Genomic DNA, 23,968 nt, shown 5'->3' with positions numbered 1-23,968 from the left:
GGCTCTTCGGTGCTACTGAACATTTCTGACGAGCCGAAATCATTTCGGCACTACAGCAGTAAAATAGGAGTATGAATCGGCCCTAATGATCATGAGAAATAAGATAACACAATTATTTTCTATTAAGTCTGTGTCTCATAGGAGGGCTGTGGGCGATTCAGAAACCCGTCCACGTCTTCCATGGGCAATCCAAGCTAACAGAAACCGCAGGCTTTCTATTCCTGAAAAGTTGCAATATGAAAATGGAAGCCATCGTTCTCATGATGAGAATCTAAATATATATAAATCTCGTTAAAAAAAAAAGCTGCCTAACGTAACGATGTCACTGGTGGACGCCACAGCCCACAGCCCGCCCCTCCTACTATGTGAGACAGACCGAGTAGGAAACAAATTGTGGTATTTTATCATGAACATTAGTGAGGACCAATTATATGGAGATAGGTTGAAATTGAAAAGTGGTGAAGTGGTCCTTTAACCCATTCTGAACGGGAACCCATTTTGGTGTTAGCATCATGTTATGCTTTAGCTATTGAAAAATAGCAGATCTACAAGCTCATAGCGCGCCACCGAGTGGCGCGCTACGAGCTTGTAGGTCTGCTATTTTTGCAAAAATCGAAGAACGACTGACATTTTTTTAATCTGATCTCGGGTCAGAATGGGTTAGTCAGACCAGTGTGTGTCCACTGGAAACCTCGTATGAATCTGATCTCAGGTCAGAATGGGTTAACACATCGTTCCCCCCCCCCCAGAAGCAAAGATTTTAGTTAAAAACGTTTGCTCTGAAAGAATATACCGGTATATTCAAAGATTTGCGACAAATGTTCACGCTTTTTCAGCCAAAGTATAAAACAATGCTTAAAACACCTAAAGGGGTTCCTGTCCTGAATGGGTTAAATATAACCACACAGACACACTTAACAACTTTCGCTTTTTTTCTCCTTCGCTCAACACTCTTGCACATTATGAGGATGTTTGGATGTTTGGACTAGGGATGCACCATCAATCGGCAGCATCATCGGAATTAGCCATATCGGCCATAAAACTGCCGTATCGGAACGGTCTCAAAATAATACAGATTAATCCGTTTTCACCAGCAAAAAAAACATTAAATAATAATCTACATATTTAATGTGTGTACTCATCTCATTCAGTAGTCATTGAGTTGTGAAAACAGACACGCTATTTATTGATTGAATACTTTATTAAAACTCTTTCAGCGCCACCTGGTGGTCACCAGTTTTGGCTTTGGTTGCCAATTAGCCCATTATAAAAAAAAGAAAGAAAATGTCATTCTATTATGCATGTAATGTGCATGTCATCACCTGTACACCAGATTAGAGGAATTTTCAAAATATGGATTAAAAAAAGAATATAAAAAACTCTTATCGTCCATGGCAATCAGTGCATAATTGGATTCAACTCGTCTTAACATTTCTGGCACTTAACCCATTCTGACCGGGCACCCATTTTGGTGTTGGCATCATGTTATGCTTTAGCTATTGAAAAATAGCAGATCTACAAGCTCATATCGCGCCACCGAGTGGCGCGATACGAGCTTGTAGGTCTGCTATTTTTGAAAAATCGAAGAGCGACTGACATTTCTAGAATCTGATCTCAGGTCAGAATGGGTTAATCAGACCAGTGTGTGTCCAGTGGAAACCTCGTACGAATCTGATCCCAAGTCAGAATGGGTTAAACTGTTTTACCAGTCTTTGGGCCAAGCCCCTATAGGGCCTCAGCTTGTTTCCATTGTGGTCCTCTGTATAATATCTGTTTGAATCGGTCAGAAATGGTATCGGCAGATCATGTGACCCTGCAAATAATCGGATATCGCTCATAATTTCAGAATCGTGCACCCCTAGTTTGGACTCATGCTTTCTTCATGCCGCGCGCCACCAGGCAGGCAAACACTGTCATCACCATCTTTGACTTCACCTCCACCAGGTCTTCTGGCAGAGCGTACACCCGCGCGCCGATTTTCCTCGCCATGGAGATGGCGTACCTAGTGGCAACAAGATACACAAGGATAAGAGGACCGTTCAGGCGGTGTACTTTTATCATCGTCAAATCTATCACGCAGTTTGGTCAAACTGCAGGCTTGGGCAGATATACATACAGTATACAAAACAATTAAATGGGGGAGAATATATATATATAGCTGGCAGTGGCAAACAAGAGGGACATACACTAATATATCCTATTCTAAAGTAAGGCATGGCAACTTTGTCAAGTGTATTTCTATAGCACATTTCAGTCACAAGTCAATTCAAAGTGCTTTAAATAAAACATTAAGCAATACTGACAGCAAAAAAAAATTATGCAATTTCTAAGAATAAAAATAACACAGGAGTGAAGTGAGCGGTATCATGGCATCCTCACCTTTCTGTCCTCACTGTTTGAGGGGTGCTAGCCCCTCCTATATTCAGATTCAGCTATAGCTACTGTAGATTCTTGTCAACATTAAACGCCATTGACAATGAATGGAGAATTTACGTCATATGTAGACAAGCAAATCGGCCTTTTTTTGTCCTATACACAAAGTTAAATTCCCATTGACGTACAGTACGTGATGTACGATGATAAGAGCGCCCCTCACTTCACACGGGTGTGATTTCTTTTAAATCCTCAATTCCATGGTACACACAGAGACGCAGAAAGCTGTCTATAGTAAGCAGTACACCTACTTTGCGTTGTTGAGCTTCTCTTCCTCCGTGAGGTCTTCGGTCTTCAGCAGGTCGTAGCGAATAGAGCCAGGCTGGATGGCGTCTATCAGGTCCAGGACGGGCATGCTGCTGCTGATGGCGCCATCCTATACACACAGACAAAAACCTGTGTCTTTGGTACGTACAGTAGTATACAGTAAATCACCTTTAACCCATTCTGACCTGAGAACAGATTCATACGAGGTTTTCCACGGGACACACACTGGTCTGATTAACCCATTCTGACCTGAGATCAGATTCTAAAAAATGTCAGTCGTTCTTCGATTTTTTCAAAAATAGCAGACCTACAAGCTCGTATCGCGCCACTCGGTGGCGCGATATGAGCTTGTAGATCTGCTATTTTTAAATAGCTAAAGCATGACATGATGCTGACACCAAAATGGGTTCCCGGTCAGAATGGGTTAAGAACCAGGGCGGATGGACGGCATCCGTCGGGTGCTGATGGGGTCCGAGGGACACATACTGAAGTACGCACAAGTAGTCATTGTAATACAAAGCAAGTATTAAGTACACAAAGTAACAATCGTGAGTGTAAATTCATACAAAGTGATCCGTAAAAGAAATGAGCACTCGGGATGTTACTGACATTTATGATGAATTCCTGTTCTTTATGATGAATTCCTGTTCTGTACTTTAGCTACATAGAAATGTCTATTTGTATGTCTCTAAATGTTTTGATGAATTGAACAATGTGGACCCTGTTGTAAACAAGTGTAATGCTTAATTGGGTCGTCCACTCACAGTTAACAGTCTTTGTATTGAGTTTGTGCTTGAAATGTACTGTAAATTCTGCAAACTGTTAATAAATATTTCAATCAATCAATCAAACATGCATGCCTTGTCCTTGTCCTGAAAACAGGGAGCATCAGCAGAAGGAGGAGCTCACCTTGAAGCCACTGAAGGTGTTTTTCCCCGCCTGTGTGAGCATGCCGTTGGCCCAGGACACGATGACGTCGTCAGTCACTTTGTTCCCTTCCCCCAGGTCCTCCAGGATGTTCAGTGTGTACCTGAGGAGACGCGGACAGCGTTCAGTAACAAGAGGACACTGACCTGTCATTTCATTCGAAGGTTTTAACCATTTTGACCTGAAATCAGATTCTAAAAATGTCTTCTACATCCTGACAGTTTTCTGAAAAAGCTATGTTTCTAAGTCAGTCGTTCTTTCGATTTTTCAAAAATAGCAGACCTACAAGCTCGTAGCGCGCCACTCGGTGGCGCGCTATGAGCTTGTAGATCTGCTATTTTTCAATAGCTAAAGCATAAGATACTGCTAACACCAAAAGGGGTTCCCGCCCAAAATGGGTTAAGCCCTAACCACACCAAAGGCTCGCCATGCAACTCCTTGGGTCCAAACGGCATGGTGACCCTTTGGTGTTGGTTTGAGACATTGAATTCAACCAGTTGAATCACTTGGGTCAACGTGGGTCAACGTGCAACAGGACATATCACACCGCAGGGACAACGCTAAAACCGGCTCCACCCTTTGGTGTGGTTACTAAGTTGGTTACGGCTTTAATGTTTGTTTCTTCCTGGCCTGGCACATCCCTAATATATATCTGCCCTCATCTATCCCCCCCCCCGACTCCACTAGGCTAGTGGAGTGGCCTAGTGTCAGGCACTAGGCCACTCCACTAGGCTAGTGGAGTGGCCTAGTGTCAGGCACTAGGCCAATAGGCAATTCTTTTTAATCTCGATTAAAAACACACATGTTCTCCCTGGCCTTTTAATACCATAACCCCTCTTTTTATCATGTGTTTCTGTGTCCTCCCCTTATTTATAGTATTTTCTTTCTGTAATTTTGTGAAACTTCTTCTACTGTATTTCTTACTGTATACGTTTTGTATTTGGTGAAAGTAAAAATAAAAATAAAATAAATAAATTGAATAAAATCAATGTCAGATGGATGTACTGTACCGAATGATCACGTAACTGTAAAAGTCCCCATCCGCCGATTGGTTAATTTTATTTATTTATTTATTTTGGCTTTTGTGGCTTTTTTCTTTATTATTATTATTTTTATGGAGAGACAGACAGTAGGCTGACAGGAAATGGGGAGAGAGAGATGGGGGGGAAGACATGCAGTAAAGGCCGTCGGGATCGGGAGTCGAACCCGCGGCACACTGCCAGACTGGGTTGCCAGCCAAGGTGCCTGGACCGCTGAGCCATGGCCCAGGCCGCCGATTGGTTAATTAAGTCACTGACTGTAGGACTGTGGGTTGTTGACGACACAATTGTTGAGAATGTTTTAAGCACTTCTGCACTTCATTGACCAGTGACCACACACATATTGGTGTATAAGTACATATTGGTGCACTAAGTCTATAGGCTATGCACTGGTCTGCTGCTTGCTATGCGCTTAAATCCAAGTAATGTATTACTTTGCTCCAGTGAGCCATATCTCTCTCTCTCTCTCTCTCTCAATGCTACAAAAAGGTATCGCTTACACACCTGTCCCTCAGTTATACTACATCATAAGATGGTGTCACTCAGCAAATATAACAGATCTACAAGTTATCAACGTGTCACCGACACCTATGATAGTCTAAATTAAACCTGTGGACGCCGTAATATTAAAGAAAAACTTCACCTCTTTATTTTTCTATATTATGGGTTTAACCAGACACCAAAAGTGAAACATTAAATTGATTGCTGGTTGGTTGGTTGCTTCATTAAAAAAAAAAAGATGTGTCTGTGCTTGGTGTGACAATAGCAAAGCATCATATTCCGTATAACATTATCTTATTTTTTTTAGTCGACTAAATCAACTAGATTTAGTCGACTAAAATCGTGTGATATTTAGTCGACTAAAACTAGACCAACACTAAAAGATTCCAGGTGACTAAAATGTGACTAAAGCAAAATTAACCCATTCTGAACGGGCACCCATTTTGGTGTTGGCATCATATTATGCTTTAGCTATTGAAAAATAGCAGATCTACAAGCTCATAGCGCGCCACCGAGTGGCGCGCTACGAGCTTGTAGGTCTGCTATTTTTGAAAAATCGAAGAACGACTGACATTTTTTTAATCTGATCTCAGGTCAGAATGGGTTAAAACTATTCAAAAGACTGACTAAAACTAAAATCTAAATTTGCTGTCAAAAGTCAAAACACTGGTGATTAGTGGCGTGGCGGGCGGGAGCGACGTCCTTACCTCCTCATGAGCTGCCAGAGCAGAGCCAGGGTGAGCTTGCGGTTCCCCTCGTTGAGGTCCTGTCCCGCGATGCCCACCAGAGAGAACTTAGCCTCGGTCTTGCCCAGCGCCACCGCGTAGTTACAGTTCTCCAACTACAGGACACGGACGGGGCACGGTTCATTCATGCCTGATTTATACTAAAAGCAGTGCTTCTCAAAGTGGGGTCCGGGGACCCCCAGAGGTCCTTGAGTGCGTTTCAGGGGGGGGGGGCCCAGATAAATGATGGATATAGTTATAGGAATAGACACTGATGTGGCCGTCACTGAGAGTGTACAAATGGAACAATTAGCTTGGCTCCCGCCCTGAATCGCTACCATTAAAAATATATTCAGTCGATGAATAATTGAAAATGTCAGGCTAGAACCAAATTATTTTGTACACTTTCATTTGTACACTTTCAGAATTATGGTGGTATGTGGTCTAAAAGCGGGGGTTCTCAAAGTGGGGTCCGGGGACCCCCAGGGCCCTTATATACATCTATTTATTTTCAAAAACATGTTGACTTTCTTTGAAAATGTTGAAAATGTTTTGACATTTTTAGCACCACAAATCTTGGGGTTCTTGGCACAAAGTATTTTCAGATGGGGTTCCGTGACCACATACACATTAATTTAGGGGTCCTTGGCATACAAAGTTGGATAAACCCTGTACTAAAGCACAAATTGTGGGCGCATGCTCATGCAGCGACCAGCAGCAGTTTGTAACCGGCAGAGTTTGTCACGTTTTTCGTTGTTTGTTTTTGTGTGTGTTTACGGGAACAGTTTACGTTTGAGTGTTTCAAAGTAGTTCATTAACCGACTGTGCACACCTTACTGGAAAAGTTATGAATTATAATGTTACACTGATACCTTGAACTGCCATCCTGTTTTAAATGTTCTATGTGTACTATGCTGTGTTTTGTGTTTCATGTTACCTGCCTGTGTTATGCCTTGCTGTAAACCAAATCGCCCCACGGGGACAAACTAATAAATGAACCTGAACCTGAAATGTATACTGTACAAATAATTAATATTAATAATAATGGATTTTTCACGCTTTACACTTGTGAGAAACTCAAAGTGCTACAATGAGCAAATGCATAAGAATGAAAACAGAACATAACACCACTAAAAAACATCTAAGAAACAGGAACAAAAGATTTAAAACATGAGGGCATCTATCTATCTATAAATGCAACACGTCTCTGTACGTACGTCTGTAATGCACATAACTCGAGAACACCACCAACTTCAAATTCGACACACGCGTTCCACACCCCTACAGGGAGTGCAGTGGCCGGTGTCGAGTCGGTCGGACCCACGGTTGTCCAGAACCGCCACATAAGGCCTCTCTCTGCCCGGGCTCTGGACAGGGTCCCTGCATGCCCAGGCTCCATATATGGAGCTGGCCTGTTCTGACATCACAAACGGGCACTGCTCTAGTAGCTATTCACCTTTTTCCTGGGCTGTGTGTGCTCCAATTCCTGTTGATTTGATCCAATGAAAGCCAATGAAACTGGTCAGATGACCAATGATATCCAATGAAATCAACAGGAACTGGAGCACACACAGCACAGGAAAAAGGTGAATAAAAATGCTTCGTTAAAAAGGAAAGTCTTTAGTCCTTTCTTAAAAAAAAGTCAACCGACTGCGGTGCCCTCAGGTGGGCGGGGAGGGGAGTGTGTTCCACAGTTCGGGGGCAACAGAGAAGAAGTACATAAATCAGGCTTTTAGTCAGATTGGAAGATACATGGAATGGAAATAAAACCTCAAGACTAAAAATGTAATGACGATGTTTTAGGCTAACCAGCTGAATAAATCATACGCGTACAACGCTGGCTTCTATGGAATCCGAATGACTGAAATCAGTCATGGCGACTGAGAACTTTAATCCATGAGATTATGTCGTCATTGTGACTAACTATGTCTGTGACTATGGCATCCATAAGGCTCTCACAAAGTCCCGTCCAAGACGTGGAACTAAATACAAACTGTCACGTCTAGATTCCCTCGTACCTTCTTCATGTTGCTTCCGAGTTTAGAATAGGGAGGTTTGTTGACTTTGTCCCAGTCTACTGGAACCTTGATCTTCTCATACAGCTGGAAGATGATTAATGCATCATCAAGGTCTCTGTAACACACACACACACACATGCACACGCACACACACACACACACACACACACACACACACACACACACACACACACACACACACACACACACACACACACACACACACACACACACACACACACACACACACACACACACACACACACACACACACACACACACACACATGCACACACACAGTCAACATGGATGTACAGTATACAGAATGAAGTAATACAGAACTGACAGTAGACAAACACCTTGTATTCTGGCCCTCACAAACTTTCATAGCGGTTGTTGTCATGTTATGAGCAACTTCCTGTGAATAACTGCCACCATGATTCTTTCTTAAAAGGGACATTTCACCGCTGGAAGAAAGTTAAGAAACTGTAGTCACTCAATTTTAATAGTACTAGTAGATAACAGTAGCACAATTAGAAATGTGCACCCTATGGCCAGAAAAATAATGAAGTCTGTGTGTTTGACTAGGGTTTGACTGGATTGCTGAATTCCTACAATGCCCAAAATGCTTTAGTGCACTTCCCCTCCTTGTGGAGGGGAAGTGCATGGCTAAAATTGCTTCCTCGAAACGACCTGTTGTATAATTATAGGTATTGCAGAAGAACACCCTCTCGTGCAATATTGCTTAACCCAGGGGCGGGAACCCCTATTGGTATCTTACCCCCTCAGGCCGGGCACCCATATTTGGGTTCTGTACAGTATGTACAGTATTCAAAAATGTAAACATTTTGATGCTGCTATATAAATATTTGAAGTTTTTCAGAAACCTTAGGTCAGGATTTAGAGGCGTTTTTAGAATCGGCCTTAGGCCTAAATGGGTTAAATGAGCATCCTTACACATAGAGGTGGTTGACACGAGGGTTGACCCCCAGTGAGTTCATCCAGTTTCTGAAGGTGCGTTCCTCCCTGGTCTCACCTGACAGGAAAAAAGGACCATGGGAAATACATCAATGAGATGCATGTGCTGTGGGGGGGTAGCTGATTTAAGCAGTAAACAACAACAAACTATTTGGACTCTGAGCTGGATAAAACTAAAAACTAGACGTTTAGAATAAATTATATTGTCCACTTGCAAAACGAAATAAACATGAAAGGAAATCTTTCTTTTAGTAATTGTCAATTTGGTCAATCATCAATCAACACACAAGCATGAATGAAGAGGCATTGGTGCATATGTTGGATTTTCACGTCTCCACAAAAGAACTAAAACTAACACTGTCTGAAACTAATAAAAAACTTTCAAAAATATATCTAAACTATAAAGTGATCTAAACTGAAATGACCAGCCCACTGATAACTAAACTGAAATGAACAGCCCACTGATAATAACTAAACTGAAATGAACAAAAACGCGAACGAACAAAATAAAAGAAAAAAAAAACTATAATCAGCGCCTCATACGCGATTGCGCTGCGCTCCGCGCTGCGCTCCGCTCTGCGCTCCGCTCTGCGCTCACCCTCAATGGAGCTCCAGTCGATGTCCTTGTTCTCTGGCTTCTTCAGCGCTGGGTACTTGTTGAACAGGTTGGCCACGAAGGCCAGGTTCAGCTTGGGGTTCCCGCGCACCACGTCCGTCGCCGTGACGAACTGACGCGCGCCCAGCCGCTCCGACTGGACCAGCATGCACTCTGCCCTCTGCAAGTCATCTGGCTCCTGCAATGTTATTGATTGATTGATTGATTGATTTGATTCTGTAGTACAGTGGGTTTCATTTCCATTACATACTTCCGGATGCTAACTTGCATAATTATGTTGAGATTTTTTTATAATTGGCAAAATATGTGAACAAACCATTAACAACTTTACGTATCGTGTGACGTGTCAAACTAGGGTGTTTTCGTGATTCCGAATCCATTCCGAATTCCAAACATTAGTTTTGCACATAAAACACTCGTTGGGCTAAAAACAGCCATAGCCGTCATCACAAAATGTGATGAGGTCAGCCCATTTGGGCAAGTGGCTATGTTTTTAGCCCAACAAGTGTTTTTTGTGCAAAACTAATGCTTGGAATGGATTCAGAATCACGAAAACCCCCTAAAAAATTGCAAAAATAGCAGATCTACAAGCTCATATCGCGCCACCGAGTGGCGCGATACGAGCTTGTAGGTCTGCTATTTTTGAAAAATCGAAGAACGACTGACATTTTTTTAATCTGATCTCAGGTCAGAATGGGTTAATCAGACCAGTGTGTGTCCAGTGGAAACCTTGTATGAATCTGATCTCAGGTCAGAATGGGTTAAAGCATGATGAAATTGCTCAACATTATGCAAGTTAGCATCCGGCAGTTTCTACATGCTGGGGAAGCATACTCAACATTTCTAACATAAAACTTTATGGTGCTCAAAATGCCCCCGAGTTCAATGAATTGACGTGAAAGAAAAAATCGACTAAAACGATCAGTATGTTTAACCACTATTTTAGCAAAAATACCAGAACTACAATCTGTGGAATCGAGGTAGATAAATGAACTATAAACACCGGCATGGCTTCATAAATAGATCTCGACTTCAGCCTGATCAGACCCCATTTGACTTCCATCATGGAATTAAAGTGAAAGACTTGAACACTTACCCTGATTCCTGACATGTCGATGGCGATAGGTGGAATGCCCTCCTCGTCTCCGCTGGGAGCCACTTGGTTCAGTAAGTTGTAGTAAGCCTTAGAGTCCTGCCATTTAAACACACATCATTGGCTCTTATCTTGAGACTCTCTGACAGTAATTCATGCGTGCCACTGTACTGCATGTCTTGACATATTATATATGCAGTGATTCCTTTTAATCAATTTCAACTTTAACATTTATGCTACGGTCTCCTTACTTTGATACAGTATAATAACTTTATTTATATAGCACCTTTCTAGGCATGAGCCACTTAATGGGATGGGAATGGGACCCCAATCTACACTGTAACATCCTCAGTGATCATTTAACTCAGAGAGTGTACAAAATACAAATGGAAGAAAAACGGACCCTTAATGGGTCCCCTCTCTGAGTTACAGGATCCAGTTTGGACCCCTGGTGGTCCCCGGGCCCAAGGTTGATACCCCATACACATGTTGATACCCCATACACATGTTGATACCCCATACACACGTTGATACCCCATTACACAATACATACCCCACACATACAATATGTCATACTGTACTGTATATTTCTATGAATATGTTTACAGGAGAGTGTCCTCCTGTGTTACCTTGATGTCAGAGCTGAAGTTGTTGAGCTTGGGACATCCGGCCTCCTCCAGGTGATAGTTGGCCCAGCGCAGCAGCAGCTCCTCTGGGGACAGCTTCATCAGGTCCTCCAGACTCTCGCCGTCACGCAGCAGGGCGATCAGAGCTGAAGAGATCAAGTATTTTGTTTGAGCGGCACCATTGACTTGCTGTAACATTGTAGAGCAGAGTCTTAACCCATTCTGACCTGAGATCAGATTCATACGAGGTTTCCGCCGGACACACACTGGTCCTGATGAACCCATTCTGACCTGAGATCAGATTCTAAAAATGTCAGTCGTTCTTCGATTTTTCAAAAAATAGCAGACCTACAAGCTCGTATCGCGCCACTCGGTGGCGCGATATGAGCTTGTAGATCTGCTATTTTTCAATAGCTAAAGCATAACATGATGCCAACACCAAAATGGGTGCCCGGTCAGAATGGGTTAATTACTAAGACTAAGAAATGGGGCGGCGGTGGATCAGGGGTAGAGTGGCCAGATGGGAACCGCAGGTTTCCCCCAGATTTAGTGTCGAAGTGTCCTTGAGCAAGATTCTGTTCCCGATGTGCTGGTTGGTGCCTTCAGCCTTGCATGGTTTCCTCTGCCATCGGTATATGATATGTGTGTGTGTGAATTTAGTTGACTAAGACTAGAGAATTTCAGATGACTAATTAGGACTCAAACTAAATGGCGTGTTATTCAAAAGACTATGACTAAATCGGAATATGCTGTCAAAATTAACAGTGTTTCAGAGCAAATGAGGCGACGTTCGCTTCCCCCCCAACAACGCTGACTAGCGCGAACAAAGTGGAATGATTCAAGCGACTAGAAATATATTTTGTCTTTAGTTATTTAAGTAGCTTTATGTGGCATTGTCACACACAGATTATATATAGAATTATGACAATCATTCTAAATCTATACGATTGTAATCATATAGAATAGAATGAGGGAGAAACAATATTGGCCTCTTAACTTAAGGGATGCTACTGGCTTCTGAAATTCAACTGAAATGTAAAATAGCTGGTCCACACCAGTGTTTTACACAAGACCATTTTGTCTGGTGTGAGCATCAACTATTTACCTGAATAGCCTATAAGCATAGCCCATTTCAACACACACACACACACACACACACACACACACACACACACACACACCTTCGTTTTTGCTGAGCTCGATGTCAGCAAACAGTCCGATCTTGATGACCTGCCACAGCAGACCGAGGACCAGGTGCTGCCTGCCCTCCTTCAGGTCCTCAGCTCCGATGTTCACCACGTGACAGCCGATGGCCGACGCAGAGTTAAGAGCCAGGTTCAGGTTCTCCTGTTAGGGGGAAAGAGACGCAGAGTTAAGAGCCAGGTTCAGGTTCTCCTGTTAGGGGGAAAGAGACGCAGAGTTAAGAGCCAGGTTCAGGTTCTCCTGTTAGGGGGAAAGAGACGCAGAGTTAAGAGCCAGGTTCAGGTTCTCCTGTTAGGGGGAAAGAGACGCAGAGTTAAGAGCCAGGTTCAGGTTCTCCTGTTAGGGGGAAAGAGACGCAGAGTTAAGAGCCAGGTTCAGGTTCTCCTGTTAGGGGGAAAGAGACGCAGAGTTAAGAGCCAGGTTCAGGTTCTCCTGTTAGGGGGAAAGAGACGCAGAGTTAAGAGCCAGGTTCAGGTTCTCCTGTTAGGGGGAAAGAGACGCAGAGTTAAGAGCCAGGTTCAGGTTCTCCTGTTAGGGGGAAAGAGACGCAGAGTTAAGAGCCAGGTTCAGGTTCTCCTGTTAGGGGGAAAGAGACGCAGAGTTAAGAGCCAGGTTCAGGTTCTCCTGTTAGGGGGAAAGAGACGCAGAGTTAAGAGCCAGGTTCAGGTTCTCCTGTTAGGGGGAAAGAGACGCAGAGTTAAGAGCCAGGTTCAGGTTCTCCTGTTAGGGGGAAAGTGGACAGGACAGTGGACTTAGTATATTTAATAGTCCCTCAAGCTACAGGCTACATCTATCTCTTCCAAATTAATGCTATCAACTAGGGATGTCTCGATGTTCTTTTTTGTTTTGATTTTGAGTATCTGCCGATACAGATTTTTCCCCATCCGATATTTATATTTTTATGGAACACTTAAGCCATATCACAATAGTATTACATAATCCAAAATCACAGACAATATCCAGTCTAATATCATGATGATATGGATAGAATATTGAATACAAGCTTGTAGATCTGCATGTTTTGTCAACAGCTAAAGTTTGAATATTGAATATCACGTAAATCGGATCGGGACAACCCTACTACAAGTAAGACGCGCAAACGTGGGAAGCGAACACAGTTTTTTTGTTTAGTTTTTTCGCATCATCGCATCGCATCTGCAACACATTGTGAACTTGTAGGTCAGGTGTTGTATTGCAGTACTTAGTTTTATTACTGATTGTTTTTATATGCAGCCCTTTGATATTCATAAAATTGACTTTAGGTCGGCAGCATTGAAACACTGTTACATGGCGACATATAAATCAGCAGAGCTGCCAACCTTTGGATATTTACATGAATACCACCATGCACGGCGCGGCAAATCCAGTGCCCACGGTTTGCCCGGGCGTGGCAATTTTTTGTGGCGGGAGGGGGTCTCGCATGGTGGAGGGGGGATGTTATATGGAACATTTCACACCAGAAATGTAGGACATTGCACTAATTATTATACTGTTTTACTGTCCGGATGTATAAATCTCTGTGGCTCTGGGCCCAGCTCCATCTCTGTGGCTCAGGCTTAACCCATTAAGACCCGAGAACAGATTCTACAAAAATGTCTTCCAAATCATGACAGTTTTCTGAAAAACCTATGTTTCTATATCAGTGGTGCTCAAACTATTTCATGTCCAGGACCCCCAGAATTATTTTGTTCCTGGGACCCCACAGAAGCAAAGATACATAGGAGTTAAAAATGTTTGCTGTGAAAGAATATATATTCAGTGTTCATTTTGTCGACTAAGGTTTTTGATGTTTAGTCGACTAAGACTAGACTAAGACTAAAGAATTTCAGAAGACTAAATGGGACTAGAGACTAAATGTTTGTTATTCATAAGACTAAGACTAAATCAAAGACACATTTTCAAGATTTATTTTTTAAATAGCAGATCTACAAGCTCGTAGCGTGGCACCAAGCGCTACGAGCTTGTAGATCTGCTATTTTTTTTAACAGCTCAAGTTTAAAATAATGTTTAAAGTGATTAAAAGCTATATGGCGACACAGTATCGCTCAAAAGCAGTATGGTCTGGTCACCTGCCGTTGACCGGCACTAGGATTTACCTGTTTGGTAAAAGTGTCGAGTTTCTTCTTATTGATGGTCCTCTCATCGATGGTGTCGGCGACTGACAGGTTTATCATCTTACTAAACACAAGAGAGAACACACTTCAATAAATTAATGGCTCTTTTACGACTACGAAGGGTGAGCCAGAAACATTCCATAACCTAAAACTTTAGGAGAAAACAGAAATAGTACGTAATAATAATAATAATAATATCTTTTGTAGAAGTTTTTTGTTATTTTCTGTTTGAGTGGTGCAGCCGCTCCAACGACCAGCAATGTCTGTCCCAATCTATGTCTGTCTGTACAGTATGTCTTCATGTATGATTAGGAAATGGACCCCTACGGGCCCATTTGGTTTCATTTTACACTCGCAAGAGTTACATTCTTGTTAAACATGTGCATTACTTCATTTACAAGAAGTCTACATTTTGGTCAACGTTTGCCTGTTGTCTCTCCCAATAGCAACATCAATACAGCATGGAATTGTGGACCTTAAGATCTTATCCAACGATAACAACATTCTTTAGTTTTCGGTCTACGAGGCAACATTTCATCAAATAATGGGCCTTGATATGAAAAAGGTTGAAACCCACTGTAATGCAGTGGAAAAGAGAGAGAACCAGATGTCCCGGTTCTCATTCATTCTCCTAAAACAAGAGACATGAAGCTTTGGTAGTTTTACCATAGAACGATTCCGTCTCCCACTGTGGTGAACAGGTCGTCGTCGTTGGGGTCCATGGGTAGAACGTGCCCACAGTCGGGATCATTCTCCAGGGCTTTATTTATCCAGTTCACAAAGGCCACCTTCTCCTCCTCTGTAGAAAGAGAGAAAACATTAAGTATTGGTCATTTTGGTACAGTAGCTCTGTTCCATAGCCCTAATGCCTAATCCCAAACTTAGTAGTCTGAAAACCCACCTCTTCAGACTCCACCATGGCCCGTAGCACTTGCCCTAGCCTAGCCCCTTAGATAGCACTTTATGTAGACTTAGATAGTATTTTAGACAGACTTATAGCTCGTTACGTAGACAGCACTAGAAGTGCATTTTATGTAGGCATAGCCCTTTATAGTACACATGTATATTGTATAATATATAATATAGTATAGTATGTATAGCTGACATAGATACTCCACTGTTACGTTCTTAGTTTATACATGATTCATGATAACTACTTTTTTTATATGTGATGCCATGCTTTTGTTTTTGCTTAATGTAAGTCGCTCTGGATCAAGAGCGTCTGCTAAATGCCTACATTGTAAATTGTTGCATTTTGCATTATTAGGGCTATGGGACTCTCCATTAACTGCAGCCGCATGACATGCAGCACAGCCCCTCTCGACTTCTGCAAAAATACAAAGAACGATTTCGCTATACTCACCAGTACAAAGGCAGGTTTTGTGATAAAACATAAAAGCCTACTTTCTGGTCTCAGGTCAAAATGGGTTTTAACTGACCTGAATAGGAATGTTGTGTGCCAGACTGCTCAGACGTTTTAACTGACCTGAATAAGAATGTTGTGTGCCAGACTGCTCAGACGTTAACTGACCTGAATAAGAATGTTGTGTGCCAGACTGCTCAGACGTTTTAACTGACCTGAATAAGAATGTTGTGTGCCAGACTGCTCAGACGTTTTAACTGACCTGAATAAGAATGTTGTGTGCCAGACTGCTCAGACGTTAACTGACCTGAATAAGAATGCTGTGTGCCAGACTGCTCAGACGTTTTAACTGACCTGAATAAGAATGCTGTGTGCCAGACTGCTCAGACGTTAACTGACCTGAATAAGAATGTTGTGTGCCAGACTGCTCAGACGTTAACTGACCTGAATAAGAATGCTGTGTGCCAGACTGCTCAGACGTTAACTGACCTGAATAAGAATGTTGTGTGCCAGACTGCTCAGACGTTAACTGACCTGAATAAGAATGTTGTGTGCCAGACTGCTCAGACGTTTTAACTGACCTGAATAAGAATGTTGTGTGCCAGACTGCTCAGACGTTAACTGACCTGAATAAGAATGTTGTGTGCCAGACTGCTCAGACGTTCCTGCAATGGCACGGAGTCCTTCCTTCTTAATAATGGCCTTCCTGAAGGTTTTAGACACCTCTGAGCTCTTCAGTCCATGAACAACCTGGAGAGAATACATGCAAATCACATGGTTAAAATGTGTTCAAATGGATGGAAAAATGGAAACGCCTCAAAAATGCGAATACAGGCTTGATGGAAAAGCACCTAATGCCGCTTGGCAAGTGGCTTCGCAGCCACAAGGCCCCTGGTATAATCGTAGTAGGCTGTGAAATAGAAACTTCCCCAAGGCAATAAGGTGAACTCTTTTTTTTTACTCTTGTAAAATTGTGATTTACAGTAGACCCGACGTCAATAGCTAAAGTATAACATAATGCTTAGTTAAAATACCAAAAGGGGTTCCCGCCCAGAATGGGTATCAAAATATAATATTCAATCTTGAAATCAACACTGGTTGCTGCTTGCACCCCAATACATGTGTACTAACTAGGGCCGGGACTAATTGCGATTAATTTAGATTAATTAACTACAGAAAAATTTATCGCGATTAACTACAGATAAATTAATCGCACCTTTTTTTTCACCGCAGAACGTTTCTCACTGGGCGCTTTTCTATAGTACTGAAAACTGGAAATAATAAAAAGTCACCCCATTTTGTGTTGCCTAGAACTGGAGGTCTGACAAAAAACAGTAACAATATGAAGTAAGTACAGCTTTGTGATGTCACTGAGATGTACTTGTTACTGTTACTAATTTTTTTTCAGACCTCCAGTTCTAGGCAACACAGAATGGGGTGAATTTTTATTATTATTTCCACAACAGGTATATTAATGACAGTAAAATGTTGAAAATGAGTGGTATCCTGTAGTCACTATTCGTTGATTCACTGGGATACCAAAAAACATTAAAAAATAAGGTTTCTCGCTGTTCTGGGGTTGAATATTGATATGCGATTAAAATGCGATTAATCTAGATTAATTAATCGCAAAGCCTCTGATTAATTAGATAATTTTTTTTAATCGAGTCCCAGCTCTAGTACTAACAAAGGTGCCATACATACTTCAGTGAACTGGTCGAAGGTGAGCTGGTCTCCGGTCTTGGTCAGCTCCTGGATGATCTCTCTGACGCGGTAGCCGGGCAGCGGCAGGCTGGCGGCCTTGAAGAGCGCGTTGAGCTCATCTTTGCTGATGAAGCCATTGCTGTCCACATCTGGTGACGAGACGAAAAGGTCAAAGTATTAAAACGACTTCAAGAAGAAGTAGGAGGAGTGCAACTCACGTCTCACCAATTAGTCACTTACTGGCTAGTGCAGGGGTGAGACGATTCACAATTCACCTCCCGATTCGATACCATATCGATACCTAAGGTGCCGATTCGATTTATATTGCGAAATATATTGCGATTAGATTTGATATTGCGATTTATTGATTTTTTTCTCCCACACTACTTTGCCTTTATTATACTAGAACATTTTAAAACAATTCTAAACAATATAGACCATGAAAAGTCCAATCATACACTTCAATGCAACCAAAAAACATCAGTCAGTGAGTCTTTCTGATTTTTTTTAAATAATATCGTGGCATTAAAAATCGTGATATATCCCTCACAAATCAACTCACAAAAGCATTATAACGACTTCCTCTGCCAAAATGCATGGATCCAAGTCCACATTGCATGTTGCTCGTAATTATGGACATTTTGTGAGTGTTGCAGATTATTTCTTCTTTGATTCTTTGATGAAAAGGTCAAAGTTCAAGGGTAAGTGCACTGTGACGATGGTGACAATTGACAAACATACCCATGCTCTTTTGATTTTCATCAAACGGCAAAGTACTGGTATGTGCTTAACACATTAAAACCAGATTCTACAAAATGTCTTCTAAATCATGACAGTTTTCTGAAAACACTGTTTCTGTCAGTGGTGCTCACACCATTTCATGTCAAGGATCCCAAAAAGTATATGAAATTGGCCGCCGACCCCCATCTAAACGTTCGCTGTGAAAGAATATTATATTCAAACTTCAAAGATTTGCACACATTTTCAGGATTTTTCAAAACAAATAGCAGATCTACAAGCTCGTAGCGCGGCACTCGGTGCTGCGCTATGAGCTTGTTTTAAACAGCTAAAGTTTGAAATTGTGGATAAAGTAGTTAAAAGCTATAAGGTATGTATATGCGTTCCTGTCCTAAATGGGTTAAGTATGGATGTTCTTGGTCAATTTGTCTATACAAATAACACTGGTAGAGTTAAAGTTGCATGGATGAATCCATTAAATTCTTCTATATTGGTTTCAGTAAAGGGAATAATGGGGTCTCTCGTGCATGCATTGTTCCTGGTCAGCAGCGTTTCCTACCAATCTTGGTGAAAGCTTCTTTCAGTTCCTCCAACTCCTCTGGAGAGATGGGCGTGGTGGTGGCAGCCATCTTGAAAGTCTTGAATAAATCAGCAGGATCTGAAACCACCACAACAGAGGAACCAAGTTGGTTTAGTTTAAACCCTTGAACACAAGCGAGTGTCCCCATTCTGGGGGTGAACATTAAGGCCAAATTAGATCAAACAGTGCAAGATCACAAAGACGAGTTGTGAGCTTGTAGATTTCTTTCAGTGAAGAGAGGGAAGAAGCAGGACCCTGAGAGACACCGGTCAACTAAGCTGCCTGGCGTCACTCCCCCGGACACAGGGAATAGTTAGCATGTAACGATACACTCAACTCACGATACGATAGGCATCACAATATGAGGTTCACGATACGATAGGTATCACAATATGAGGTTCACGATATGATAGGTATCACAATATGAGGTTCACGATACGATAGGCATCACAATATGAGGTTCACGATATGATAGGTATCACAATATGAGGTTCACGATACGATAGGTATCACAATATGAGGTTCACGATACGATTTTTCACGATATTTTCAACACAATTATTTTCCAGACAAATGACCAAAACACTTTTTTTTTAATGATTCCTCGATTTATATTCCCCCCCCCCCAACCTTTTTTCACAATTTTTATTTAACTACATTGCAAACATAATTGCCTTCCTTGATGCATTAATGAGCATCAATAACGACCATCACCTGGGCACAGTCACAGACACACACAGCTCCCCTCTGCAGGCCATCACCTGGGCACAGTCACAGACACACACAGCTCCCCTCTGCACGCCTCTACTACTGAAAGTGACTGCATGGAGTCTGTCTCATTTCTCTCCAAAAGCACGTGAATGTGATGGAATATTTTTTTATGATCAGTACTTTATTTTAGATTTTTTACAAACACATAAAACATAAAACCTACAATACAAACACAAGCAACAACAACAGAGTACATATTCATGGATAGACAATTAAGATAGATAAGATAAACAAATAAAAATAAGGGGAAAAAAAGGGAAAAATCCAATTAAAATATGAAAATAGTTTACATTATTTACACGACCAAACGCAGCATCATCAACCATATCATAATGTGTAGTAATACAATAAACAATCAAGAGGGCATTGCCTGACTATGGATCACACCAAGGGACCTGCAACATGACTGAGGAACACGTCCCACTTCAGATCATATTTATCCAACTGATTATTCATCTTAAAGGATAACCTCTCCAAAGCAGCCACAGCACCATACATGTGCTGGAGGTAAAACCTCAGACTTCCATTCCTTAACAATGATAATGTGATGGAATATGATTACAGCTCACATTTCATATCACACACTAGCCCCCCCTAAAAAGAAATAGATACATATCGTCGGGATATAATATCGATATATTGCGATATACGATACATCTATCTATCTATCTATCTATCGATAATGTCTAATTTTGTTTATCCCATTCTGACCGGGCACCCATTTTGGTGTTGGCATCATGTTATGCTTTAGCTATTGAAAAATAGCAGATCTACAAGCTCATATCGCGCCACCGAGTGGCGCGATACGAGCTTGTAGGTCTGCTATTTTTTGAAAAATCGAAGAACGACTGACATTTTTAGAATCTGATCTCAGGTCAGAATGGGTTAATCAGACCAGTGTGTGTCCAGTGGAAACCTCGTATGAAACTGATCTCAGGTCAGAATGGGTTATTTGTGCCGCTGCTGTTGTGTAAAGCCCAAACCACACCAAAGGGTCCCCATGCAGCTCCTTGCAACCAAACGATTGCGAGGAGTTGCATGGCGACCCGTTGGCGTGGTCTTGTTTAACTTCCTGCATGGGGAGATATAAGTCGGGGGCTTCATTGTTGATTATTATGACCTTTCTTTCTTTTGGCCGGTAAAACACAGCCTTATACTTATAGCCAAATATCTCTGGAAAACAAACTGTTCCTTTTACAATTATGTTTAAAAATGGATACTTTACAGATCAGTTCGCTTACTAGGAGAGCGAGAAGCAGGGGGATAAAACGGCATCGGTGGCCAGGTCATGTTCCTTTTGATTCAAATGAAAAATGTATGATGATAATAGTGTGACATACTGCTAAGTAAACTACACTGTAAACTACACTGTAGCAACCGGACTGACAGTGCATGTGTACGATACAATGATTTCTCACTTTGCAGCCAAGTTACACTCTTCATAGTGTGTGACAATCGTTTTTAAGAACAGGATGCGAGAAGCGTGAGGCAAAAGGTTTCACACCTCAGATGAGACTCAGACTGTTATGAAGCAACGCGGAGCAGAGCAGGAAGTGCTGCCTGGTGGTCACATGACGTACTTGTACGTACAGGAAGTGGTTGGAGGTCACATGATGGACGAGACATTTACTTTTAAATAATACGTTTCAGTATGTGATGATTGATTCATCGTGTTGTATGAGTCACTGTGTATGAGACATCCTTGCAATGAGTTGCAAGGATGTTCATTGGCGTGGACTGGCCTTTACTCGGTGCGTCACTGATTTAAAACGGACTGGTTTAAAACTTTAAAAGTTAACCTCAGCTTTAGTGTCACATCACATGTGATCACTGATCACTAAACTGAAGCAGTGGTTCTCAGAGAGTGGGGTCCCTCAAAATCTTCTATGGGGGTCCCTCCCTGGAACAAAATATTTTCAGATGGAGGTAACATGGTCCAAAAGTAAAACTATTAATTTTATTGACATGAGAAAGCTTGAGAACCACTGATCTAACTTGAATCTAAACCCTTGTACGGAATCAACTGTTCTCCAATATGGAGAATAATTATGTAATGCATAATTCTGTTTTATAGTTATACAGTATGATACTGTGTTAACTGTAATTATTTTAAATTGTCTACTCTGTATTGTATTGTATTGTATTGTATCGTTTGTATTTATTGAATTTCATTTGACATCTTCCTGCCCAGAGACTGCAGATGCAAATTAGCTATATCACGGTTAACTCTGGCCCAATAAATACTTTTGTTGTGCATGGCCCCTGTTCAAGAAACTAATAAAATAAAATAAATAAATAAATAGTTTACACCAGGTATAAAGGACTGAGATAATAAGAACAGTAATTCACACAGCATAGGTGCTTGTGGGCCATAAAAACAGCACAGGGACCGGCCTTATCTTATCAGCAAGACAGCATCTGCCGTGGTTTGAGCTGCATGCTTGCATGATGGGAACATTTTGCATAGGCAATCACAAATCGCAGTTATCAGCACAATTATGCTTTGGTCTCATTCGTTGCCTTAATGCGTCTTTAATCCTTTCACGTTATCTGTCAGTGTGCAGGTACATGTAAGGCTAAGCTCTCATAACAGTGCGTTTGGATTGTGTGTTTTCTGTTAGCAGTTGGAACTTGGAACAGAGGTCTGCCCACAAACTTCCTCTTGAGCTCATTGCAGCATGGTCGCACTTCTCCTCTCTCTCCAGGGTTCCAGGGCCCTGTTCTGCTTCTTTAAAGCCCTACTACGTAACCTTTTCTGTGTGTGAAGTGAATACAATGTTATGTTTTGCCAAATCTAGTATGGAAGAGTATGTTAATATAATATTACACTTTACAACTGGGGTGGTTGTATTTGGCCTCCATGCTTCTTCTAATATTTAGGACAAGTGATACTGCTGAATGTCTTTTTTATTTCTATTGTTTTAACCAAATTCTTGATTTATTATTTTTCCTCATACTCCTTTTGTGGCTCCAGCACCTCGCTAAAGTTTTTTTCAGCAGATGAGCGGTGGCTCCTTTTCTATTTTTAACCAAATTCTTAAAAGAAAATTGTCTTTCATTAGCGTTTTTGCTGTTCTATGTTCTATGTTCTATGTAGCAGGATTTGAGAATATACGCTGTGTGGGCCGCAGTTACACTAGATTAGGTCTGGGTTAATTTACTACAGCACTTATTTCAACAAACCACACAGTCTGCTATACACAGAAATGACCATCAGTGTCAATTTAACTACGGGAATGTACATATGCAACCAAATGGACCATCACCATAACCCCATTTATAACTTTCTGGATTTTACAGTGTGCCGTCAAGGGGAAGTGCAATCACATTGATTTACACACTCTCTCTCTCTCTCTCATCTGCTGAAGCCTATAAACTTATTCAAAGCTGTAAACACACACACACACACACACACACACACACACACACACACACACACACACACACACACACACACACAATATTCCGCTCCTCTGCGAGGCGTTTAGGGCCGAGACGGACAGACAGTGTCACATCTTTAAGTTACCTGAGAGGTGAGATGAGGAGGCTGGGTTGAGCTCTGGGGTTGGCTGGGTGTGCGTGGTGGTGGGGGCCCTGTCGAATGTCCGTCTGTGCGTTGTGCTCTTCAGCTCCCTCGCGGTGCGTTGTGCTCTTCAGCTCCCTGGCGGTGCGTTGTGCTCGGCTGCAGCGCTACTCCCCGTACGTACTGATACGTATGTATGACTGACGGGCACGGTGCAGCACGGACACAGCAGCACAGCATCTATTCAAATCTCCCTACGAGGAAGGAAGTGACACGTTACACTTCAGAAAGAGGAATGAAAGATGTTTTGTCTTTATATGGTAACGACGGTGCTGCCTGCCCAGCACAGACACACACACACACACCCACCGCTATCAAGGTGAATGGAGGCGTTTAGAGGTATAGTTTGCTGCTAAATGCCTACATTGTAATTGTAGTTTAGTGCAGTGGTTTTCAACCCTTTTTTCGTATCAAGGCCCTTTATTTTTCAGCATTTGATCAGCAAGATCTATTCTACAATCTCATGTGTCGCAATTTATTTTTAAAGGTTTTGAATAGGACATAATATACAAAAGAGATTAAATAAAGTAGAATATGTATCTATATAGCTCTACAGTGTGTATAACTCTACAAACCTTACACCCCAAAGGGCTTAATGATGAACTACTATTGAATGTTATACTATAGAAAATGTTGATCTGAACTTCTTGTCCAGCCGGTACTATAGGCACTTTACGTGCAATTTTTT

At 41.8% G+C, this 23,968-nt stretch overlaps 1 protein-coding gene and 1 long non-coding RNA gene across 2 annotated transcripts in view; one reads left to right on the top strand and one right to left on the bottom strand.

Annotated features, from left to right (window-relative positions):
• LOC310867290 overlaps positions 1-23,968 on the top strand; it is a 176,514-nt gene that overhangs the window by 60,737 nt on the left and 91,809 nt on the right. The window lies entirely within an intron of this gene.
• On the bottom strand, positions 1,613-23,343 carry lcp1 (lymphocyte cytosolic protein 1 (L-plastin)). The gene is made up of 16 exons (XM_083776587.1): positions 23,224-23,343; positions 18,906-19,004; positions 17,609-17,757; positions 16,531-16,654; positions 15,208-15,340; positions 14,524-14,605; positions 12,406-12,571; positions 11,228-11,370; positions 10,602-10,697; positions 9,488-9,683; positions 8,869-8,947; positions 7,912-8,026; positions 5,876-6,009; positions 3,610-3,730; positions 2,685-2,809; positions 1,613-2,002 (listed from the first exon to the last, which is right to left on the bottom strand). The coding sequence occupies exons 2-16, from the start codon at positions 18,973-18,975 to the stop codon at positions 1,870-1,872; spliced, it is 1,866 nt and encodes a 621-aa protein (XP_083632713.1). The 5' UTR covers positions 18,976-19,004; positions 23,224-23,343; the 3' UTR covers positions 1,613-1,869.

The sequence above is a fragment of the Protomyctophum parallelum genome (genome assembly GCF_964188405.1).
Source record: "Protomyctophum parallelum genome assembly, chromosome: 11".
Lineage (NCBI taxonomy): Eukaryota > Metazoa > Chordata > Actinopteri > Myctophiformes > Myctophidae > Protomyctophum > Protomyctophum parallelum.
The sequence above is the reverse complement of the archived record's forward strand: the minus strand, read 5'-3'. Positions and strand labels throughout refer to the sequence as shown.

Excerpts from the sequence above, each read along its gene's own strand:
- lcp1 (XM_083776587.1), bottom strand. The coding sequence starts at position 18,975 with ATGGCTGCCACCACCACGCCCATCTCTCCAGAGGAGTTGGAGGAACTG. Across the intron at positions 14,606-15,207 it reads GGAGACGGAATCGTTCTATG|TAAGATGATAAACCTGTCAG; the intron begins GTAAAACTACCA and ends TCTTGTGTTTAG. Across the intron at positions 9,684-10,601 it reads TCGACATGTCAGGAATCAGG|GAGCCAGATGACTTGCAGAG; the intron begins GTAAGTGTTCAA and ends ATAACATTGCAG.